We start from the raw sequence: 9,389 nt of genomic DNA, 5'->3' as shown, positions 1-9,389 counted from the left end.
CACCCCGCTCAGCAGCCTCAAACCCACAGAAAGGTCCATGTCCCTCGCCAAAAGCCGATTCGGTGGGGGTGAGAGGAAGGGTAGCCTCAGCGTGGGAGTCGAGAGGAGGCGGAACAGGGGCAGAGGATGACCGGGAGGGGGGGAAGAGGGGCGGGCAGTACCGGGGAGGGAGATGTCCGCCCCCGCCCTCGATCCTCCCCGCCCCTCTTCGCCCCCCCCCCAACTCTCCCGCGCTCTCGCGGCGGGAGGCACCTGCGCAGGCGCGCGCGCACGAGGCGCGGCCTCTCCTTCCGCGCGCGCGCGCTCTGCTCGGGGGCGGGGGGGGCGCGGGGCGCGCGCACCTGCGCTGCGCCCTGGAGCCCGCCGTGAGGGCGGGCGGTCCCGCTGCTGCCTGAGACGGGATCCCGGCGACCCTCCCCTCACCTTCCTTCTTCCTCCTGCCTTCCTTCCTCCGACCAGCCCGGGGGAGAAGCCCAGGTGACCGCTGCCGGGGAGTGTGTGGGGTGTATGATGGGGGGGGGGGGGGGGGGGAAGAGTGTGTGTGCTGCTTCCGCGTCGAGTTTGTAAGTTCTCAGAGGATATCGCCCCCACTCCCCCGCCCTCCTTCTCCTCCTCCTAGCTCGGGAGGGGTATCCTCACAGGGGGTCGGTGAAGGGTTTTCCCATCCTTCCCACCTCCCCCATCCTGGCCGCTCCCTCCATGACCAAAATAATCCCACTTTGAAGTCGTGGGTGCTGAATAACGGGATTCACGCCGCCCCACGGTCGGCCCCCACCCCGAATTGCAGCGCGTTTGGGTTGAGGGGTGGTGGGATGGTGTTAGTTATTTTATGTGCCTTCTTCCACATGCAGGTGAAGGGAATTGCAGATAGGATCACTCAGCCTCCGTGTGTTTGTCCCTTGGCTGGTGATTTTGGGCAGTTCTTACTATCTTCCCCTCCACCGTTTGTTTGTTGTTTTGGGTTGGGTTATTTTTGTTGTCACATTTATGTAACAAGTGTCTGCCTGCACATGAGATTGGTGTTGCCGTCTAGGGCGTTGCATGCTCTGGGGTTGCTGTATCCAGTGCTGTGTCTGAACATTAAAAAAAATGTCTTTCCGTTGAAGAAGACAGGGGTTAAAATGAATGAAGATCTGAAGGTTAATTTGAGCTGGCTGCCTCAGGATCATGTAGAAGCCAGCTTTACCGAGAATGCCTCAGCCACAGGCTCCTCCCTGGTTCCTGTCGTAGACCCAGAGCCAGAGCTTTTGGTAAACCCCTGGGACATTGTCTTGTGTACTTCAGGGACCCTTATTTCCTGCGAAAATGCCGTTGTAGTTCTTATCATTTTCCATAATCCCAGTCTTCGTGCCCCCATGTTCCTCCTAATAGGCAGCCTGGCGCTGGCAGATCTCTTAGCGGGCATTGGATTGATCATCAATTTTGTTTTCGCATACCTTCTGCAATCAGAAGCTACGAAACTGGTTACGGTTGGACTGATTGTTGCCTCTTTCTCAGCATCTGTCGGCAGCTTGCTGGCTATTACTGTTGATCGTTACCTCTCCCTGTATTACGCTTTGACTTACAATTCAGAGAGGACTGTCACTTTTACCTATGTCATGCTTATATTGCTCTGGGGAGCATCTATATGTATTGGACTGCTGCCTGTAATGGGCTGGAACTGCCTCAGAGATGAATCCACCTGCAGTGTTATCAGACCACTCACTAAAAATAATGCAGCTGTCCTTTCGGTCTCTTTCTTGCTTATGTTTGCCCTCATGCTGCAGCTCTACATTCAGATCTGTAAAATCGTGATGCGCCATGCCCATCAGATTGCCTTGCAGCACCATTTCCTGGCCACTTCCCACTATGTGACCACCAGAAAAGGAGTGTCTACTTTGGCCATTATTCTGGGGACTTTCGCTGCTTGCTGGATGCCTTTTACGCTGTATTCCTTAATAGCAGATTACACTTACCCTTCTATATACACCTATGCTACCCTCCTGCCAGCTACCTACAATTCCATCATCAATCCGGTGATATATGCTTTTAGAAACCAGGAGATACAGAAAGCACTTTGGCTCCTCTGCTGTGGCTGTATTCCTTCTAACCTGTCTCAGAGAGCAAGATCACCCAGTGATGTCTGATTGGCAGCTAGGAGGACACTCCTTAACACGTTACTTTCCAGACGTTCTTGCAATCCTGTCTTTGGTTTAGATGCATTCATTAAATGGTGTGTAAATGGTTCATATGAAAGCACCAAGTGGTTTAAGGGCGATTTCCAAAATCAAAATAAGCAGTGTTCTTACAGAGTTACAGTGTTACTCAGGGTCTTTCTGTTTTGTTACCCAGACTTTGCCATGTTTGCCATGATTTTACAGTGAATTTGCCAGTTAAAATTAGATTGAAACAGCATACCGCCTTTGAAATTGTTTATGCGATTGAGTTTAGTCATACTGCATGTTACAGTATGTTGTCAGGATAATTTTTCCCCTCTAATTCTTTTTAAAAGAAGAAAAAAGAAGAAAAAAGAAAAAGAAAACCCAGGTCATGTTACTTCATTTGTGTATCATCATAACACTTCAAAATAATGGCCAATTTTACTGATTTATGTGGCATTTATTGTAATAGTCTTAGTGCAACAATTTTGCTCTGAGAAAGTACTTGTATAGATTTTTGTTTTACATCTCAGCATGAATTAACTTGATAATTGCTTTAAAGGGTTACCTGTTTTCTCCAGAGCTATGGCTGGTTGTTAGAAGATATGCTTTGCCTTTTCAAAAGTCAGCTATGTGTTTTCACTTAGATATGGGACATCAGAGCTCATTATACTGTTAATTTTAAAAGGAATTCAGGGGGGAATCTTCAAAACTGATTAAACAATATGGCCTCTTTTGGCTGTGCATTTGTAGTAGGTGTGACACTCTAAGTTTCTCAGACAATTCTATCTTCCCAGAAGTGTATAAGAAAGTATCTAATAAAATAACCTACAAATGGCTTGCAACACATTTAGCATCTATGTGAAGTGGTTCCCTTTAAGTTTCTAATCAAGTCAAGACTACAACCACTTTTTTTTCATTGTTCTGCTATACAGTTTAAAAAACTGAAGTTTATAAATCCTCAGAGCATATCTAATCTAGTTCAGAATTGTATGCAATCAGAATTGCAACATGAAACAATATTTTCTCCTTTTCTGAGAGTTTCATCCATTACAGATTGCGATTCTTCACACTGTATGGCATGTCAGCTCACTTCATTATAGGCTGATAGTTGCAGAGCTTCCTCTCATGAATGATTAAATTTCAAACTGCTTCTAACCATTTACTGAAGCCAAATTAGAATACACGATAAATAAAACATTGTTTTCTAATTTGAAGACTTGATTGTCAGGGACAAAAGTCTTCCTGGACAATGTTTTCATGAAACTTAAGGTGTACCCTAAAGTCAGTACAGGGGAGTTTGTAGTGCCACTTCCATTAGTGTTGATGGGAACTCAGTGTGTTACTGCTCTGGCATCAGTACATGGTTATATTCTCATACTGTAATGTTGCTTCAGTATCTTCCATTGCAGTTGTTTAAAAACACAACAAACTCAAGTGTGAAAATAGCAATACATATGGTACAATGAAAAAATATTCCTGTACAGTATAAGATACAGCTGTGTTGCTGATCTGGATTTTTCCAAATGGAACCTCTTTTTCACTTGGAATTTTGGGTGACTGTAGCTTTTTGTGGCAAAGTTCCTGTGATGTTAAGAATCATATGCTGTACACAAAGCTGAATCTCAAATGTGAATGAGTTGTCTGTAAACAAGACTCTGTAGAGATTTTTATGAGCAATAATTTATTTCAGTTGCAATGCTGGGTTCAAATTCTATTATTTACTTGCTTCAGCCTTCATGATATTAGGCTCTTACTTTGTAATCTAATTAGTTTAATAATTGCATGGCATGGTTCAGTAGAGCTGTGAACTAGCAGCTCCCATGGCTTCACTACAATTTACAGATACTCAGCAGAGTTAAGACTATGGCCCCTGCTCAGTGTAGGATATTGGTGTTCCTTATCTGCTTTTGAATGCTAATGAAACTCTAGTCATTGCATTTTGTTATGATTTTTTTGTATCAGAAATAATCACTGCATAAATATCCATGCTATGTATGCGTGCAGTTTTGCAAGTATGCAAAATGTTGGGAATAAATGGCAGTAAAAGTCGTGAGCTGAATAATGCAGAGAGGTTGAATAATGTGGAATGTCACTTTTAAAAGCAAAAAATAAGTTAGTCATGCAAAGTTTACCTCCCCCTTTTTTCACCCATTTGTTCTTCTGTATCAAATTGCTAAAAAGCTCGATGACAATGAACAGCTACAACTGTGACCAAAATTAATTCCTGAGGGCAGCTGCTGTTCTGCTTGTACAGACCTGTTCTCAGTAATGTTGCCCCCTCTTCTTACGATGGTTCACCTAGTGTCCTTGTCATCTTCCTCACTCCACAGGCTGCTCAAATCCACAGAGGCTCTCCAGAGTGCCGGGGAGTCAAACTTTTCCATATGCCAGATCAGAAAGATATGTAATTGGAAGCTCCTCTCCTGAGGAACTGTGCAAGACAGAGTAAAGAAGGATTAATTATAGAAGTCCCACAAAGCTAGATCGTGGGGATGTGATTTGCCCTCATTTGAGGGGTTGTGCATGGTTACCTTTCATCACAAACAGCTACTGCTGTGACCTCCAGTGAGGATGCTGTCTCTTACAGAAATGAATTCTTAAACTGAGACTGTGAAGCATAGGCCGGAAAATCCCTGTGGAAGTCAGTGACATAGGTTTGTCCACAGCTGTCAGACCAAACTTTAACATGGTTTGCAGTACTGGATAGATCCTATGCAACACACATGGGAATGAATTCTTGGAAGCACGGGCAGAGCTCTGAGTACAGAGCTGCCAACTTCAAGTGCACAAAAGAAGTGCTTGACAGACAGCCACCTTCCAGACCCTGTAGAATGAAGCAGTTCTCTGCTGTCACCTCAGAGTTACAGTGTAGGCCCCACTTCGATATGGTAAGATGCCAGCAACCATCTGGGGTACTGAGATTGCTCTGAAACTGGCTTAAATCCAGCCAGCTTACAGCACTCTTGTCATTTTGTTGTCCCATCAAACAGCTGTGTGTAAGACCAGGGGTGTTAGATTTACCACTCTACATACAATTAATTATCTTTTATATCTCCATTATAATGGCTAAGGACTTTTTTTCTTAACATGGAATTTAAATAATTAAAGTGTGTTTTTTTTTCTTTACACACTTGACCTAAAGTTTTGGTATCATGATGGACAAACTATACTCTAGTCAGTTTTCTCCTATATTCATCTTCAAAGTGTGGAAGATTATTTTCTTAATTGTCTTCTTTTTTTTTATCCATTTCTCCTAACTAAGATTTCAGCAATAAAGGGAAATATGTTTTTAGCACAAAAGCAATAAAATAATCTGTATTCTGGGACATTATAAACTGCTGAGTAAACTTGGAGCAATAGAGAGAAAGCAATATATTGTTAGACAAAAAATAGTAACTTGCATAAGGACTTTAAGGTGAAGTCTTCCTTTGAATAAGCAGTTGCTATCAGACTGATGTGGAATATTATTTCTGGTTGGTTTGTGTTACAATTGCTGAGTTTTTGAAGACAGTCACTCAGCAATAACTTCTTCCCTTACTCTTTTCAGTTTGGCATTCAGCTGTGCGTCATTCTACGGATGAATTAACTGTGTTCAGGATTTCTCATTGTAACTACCTGAAAGGAGATTGCAGAGAGGTTGGATTCAGTCTCTTCTCCCTATTATCAGGTGATGGGATGTGAGGAAATGGCCTGAAATTGTGCCAGGGAGGTTTAGATTGGATATTAGGAAAACTTTATTTACTGAAAGGGTCAGGTGTTGGAGTAGGTTGTCCAGGGAGATGGTGTTCAAGAAACATGTGGACATGGCACTTTGGGGCATGGTTTAATGGCCATCTGACATAGTTTAATGGTCCTAGATTGACAGTTGGAGTCAATGATCTTAGAGGTCTTTTCCAACCAAAACAGCTCTACGATGTTGAGAATACCCTTAACCAAACAGAACTGGAGAACATGTGAATTTGTCATGCCCATCAAGACATTTATGATAAATGATGCTGACTCATTCTGAAGACAGCTTGTCTTTTAAAAACTCAAGATTATGGGATTATCGAGGAAAACTACCAATATGCAGGGTATTTTGAAGTAAGCTGAAAGGCCTACAATTGCTGCTGTAACTTTTTACCATTGATAACCAGTGGTAAAAGCAGCTGTGTCTATTCTTTGTGTTCAAATGCCAGCCTTGAGTCATCTTGGAATCCCTAAAACTCTTTTCATGGTCAGCGGTAAATTTTGGCTTAGACCATCAGCTGTTCTATCCCCAAAGAGTTATTTTTCTGATGCCTTGTTTTCTTAGGATTCATTTCTCAAAAGTGACTTGAAATTGGGATAAAATAGCATTGCTACAAATCAAGCTCCTTTAACATAACTAGACACTGATCACTTGTTTTTGCAAAACAGCACCATTCAATACTGCATTTTCAAATTGTTGGCCCTTATTTTATGGAGAGAAGTATGTATGGTCTATTAATATGGTCTAATGTATGGTCTAATAATAATTAGACAGAGTGGTCACTATGTTAAAAAACACCAGCTATTCTGTCACTGTATCTGATCTACTAAATGGTTCTTGGTCCTTGAAATAGAAGTTAACTCTGGCAACTTTCTAGGAAATCCTAAATACCCACAAGACAGTATAAAAGCTTTGTAGCAGAAGTAGGGGGGCTAGCATGGCTGCCAATGCAAAACAATTTGATGCAACAGTTCTGTTGCTAGTAGGAATGAGAACACTATTCCTGCAAGCCAACTGTAGACAGGTGAAGGTCTAGGTGCATTAAGAATAGCACCAGAAAAAAGGTGAAAGCATTTCTTTAAATCATAATACTGGAAGTATTAGATGGACTGTCACTAGATATGGATCCTATGCTGTAAGATTTCAAGAATATTTCTAAGTGCTACTGGCCAGCTGCTAAGGAAAAATTGTCATGGTGGTGTACTTTTTGTGGGGCATCTGTGAAAGAATCAAGGATGATGTTGAATATCTACATGTAAATTCATCACATCTCTTTGGGAGTGAGTCTGAGAAGTATTTTAAGGGTTTACTTGCCTGCATTTCAGAGCAGCTGATTTAGAACAAAACCAGTTTGATAACTTCAATGATAAATGTAGAAAATTGCAATTTTCACAGGTTTAGAATATTGTACACTTAAGGTATTGCATATCAGCCAGAATCTCTGTAACTTGATTGGTATTAGGCAACAGCATGCAAAATGCTTTCAGAAATATGTGAAATTTGGTGCTTAACAAAAAAAAAAAAAAAAAAAAAAAGGCCAGTGCAGATAATGATGCATTATCATAGTTGGGAAATACAATTTTATGTAATTCTTAAACTTCCTGATTATTTTTCCTGTTTTTTAAATGTCATTATATAAGGCAGTGGTTTGCCCTCTCTTTCCGTGTGGCATGTAGTTTGTCTTAGTGATAGTCCAAAAATATGCAATAAAGAAAAAATAAGATCTCTCAGTCTGTGCTTATATAGAGGTGACTAAAAGGAACACATGTGATTTGTGTGCAACAAATAAGCAGTTGTACAGGGAAGATAAATTAGGTATGTCTGTCTCCCCCATCTGTCAGTGAAAGAACATGGGACTCCCAGTAAACTGGAAAGGTCTCATATATGGAAACACTTTTTTGATACAAGAGGAAATTGCCCCATAAAACTGTGTGCTACTGGCAATTCCTTTGAATGTATCAGAAATCTGGATGAACTGCAAGGACGTCTGCTTTCATGCCATGTGTATGATGAAAGATGAGAGGATGGAAATCTTTTTGGCTTGGTGAATCAGCCAGGTACTCGGTGCTTGAGCTCACATAGGAGGGATGCTTGAATAAATGTGTCCCCTGTGAGAAGATTATTTTGAACTGTCCATTTTGAACCATAATCAACCTACACAGAGCACCTGAGAGGGGCCCTGGGGCTGCTTTTGTTCTGAGTACTCTGTAGTGCAGAAGTCCCATGTCCTTGAGGCTGGCAGTACTGCTGTTCCCATCGAATGGTGCCCAGAGAACAGGGAAGAGGAAATAGGATCAGAAGTGAGGTCCTCCTTCCTTGAAAATGTGACCTTGTATGTTTTTTTTCAGTCTATTTAACAGTAAGTCATTATGTATTTCTGTTTCTTCCGAGGAGCAGCTGAGTCTGTAACTTTGCAGTAATTTTTTCTTTGGAAGATATTTACACTAAAAATAATAAGTCCGTGCTGTGGTTTGTTCACAAAAATTATTGTGATGTTGTAAGCTAGACAAGAAGAAGAAATGGTTGCAGATTTCACTATGTTATAGAAACTAATTGCAGAACAGAAGGAAAAAACCCAAACCTGAGTGTAGGTTGGGTGAAATCATGTTGCAGTTAACTAATGGATTACTACTGTGGTGCCAGTTCATTGCCACTGAAAGGATAAAGGAAGATTTTCCAGTGGAGGTTCTTGGCAAATGGGTTGACAAAATAAAATTCATTTTAAAACAAAAGCCAGTTAAACTCGCCATCCCTAACTCCTTGAACTGAATTGAAAGAAATTGTTCCCACCTTCCCAAACATTTTATTTTGCACCCTGCTACATAATGTCAATGCAATTCATAGAAACCTCCTGACATGCTACATATTTAACTGGACAAGACAGTATTATGGGTTTCCCCTTCCCAGGTGGGTGAAGACTTTTATGCCCCAGAACTAGTGAAATTATTTATTTATCTGATTTCTCTAAGTAAAAAAGACCTTTCTAAAAAGGGCAGAGTACTTAAAGATATTTATTGCACGTTTAGGAGCTTCATTAAATTACTGGTGTAGAGTAATTCAGTTGATGGCCATGGGATTACATGAGGCTTTTTATATTCTTTTTTTCCAATTTTTGGGTTGGTTGGTTGGAGTGTTTCTTCATATTCTGTATTACTCCAAGACAAACATTAATTTATGATTGGACTTGATCTTAAAGGTCTTTTCCAGCTTAAATGATTCTAAAAGCCTGCCTCTCATAACTGCAGTGCTTTTACAAAAAGGTTTAAATATTTTGTTAAAACACTTTCAAATTTATCAGAAGCACTTCTTCAGTGAACAACATTTGCCTTACATTAGAAATGTATCTGATTTATCTGTGAGGGGATGGGAAAAAGCAAATGAATTGCTTTCTTTTCACCGGTGATATTCTTTTTTTCCTCAAACAATTTGATCCTAGCCATATGATCTACAATGGTGTCTGAGCACAGGCTGGTCCCAGTTTCTCAAGGAAAAAGCAAGACAATACTGACTTCACATGA

The 9,389-nt window shown here is 41.3% G+C and overlaps 1 protein-coding gene across 4 annotated transcripts; it reads left to right on the top strand.

The window, feature by feature from the left end:
- Nucleotides 1–245: 245 nt before the first annotated feature.
- GPR12 (G protein-coupled receptor 12) lies at nt 246–8,603 on the top strand. Of its 4 annotated transcripts, none has more exons than XR_010308602.1 (2): nt 246–477; nt 5,689–8,603. XR_010308602.1 is itself a non-coding variant. In XM_064172305.1 (2 exons), exon 2 carries the CDS (start codon nt 1,122–1,124, stop codon nt 2,124–2,126), a length of 1,005 nt encoding a protein of 334 aa, XP_064028375.1. In that variant the 5' UTR covers nt 246–477; nt 1,114–1,121; the 3' UTR covers nt 2,127–4,203. The 4 variants fall into 4 exon arrangements, 3 of the variants coding, with proteins under 3 accessions (XP_064028375.1, XP_064028359.1, XP_064028367.1); XM_064172305.1 differs by lacking the exon at nt 5,689–8,603 and adding an exon at nt 1,114–4,203; XM_064172289.1 differs by lacking the exon at nt 5,689–8,603 and adding an exon at nt 1,110–4,203.
- The last annotated feature ends 786 nt before the right edge of the window (nt 8,604–9,389 follow it).

This window comes from Pogoniulus pusillus, chromosome 3, assembly GCF_015220805.1.
Source record: "Pogoniulus pusillus isolate bPogPus1 chromosome 3, bPogPus1.pri, whole genome shotgun sequence".
In the NCBI taxonomy this organism is placed as follows: Eukaryota; Metazoa; Chordata; class Aves; order Piciformes; family Lybiidae; genus Pogoniulus; species Pogoniulus pusillus.
The sequence above is the reverse complement of the archived record's forward strand: the minus strand, read 5'-3'. Positions and strand labels throughout refer to the sequence as shown.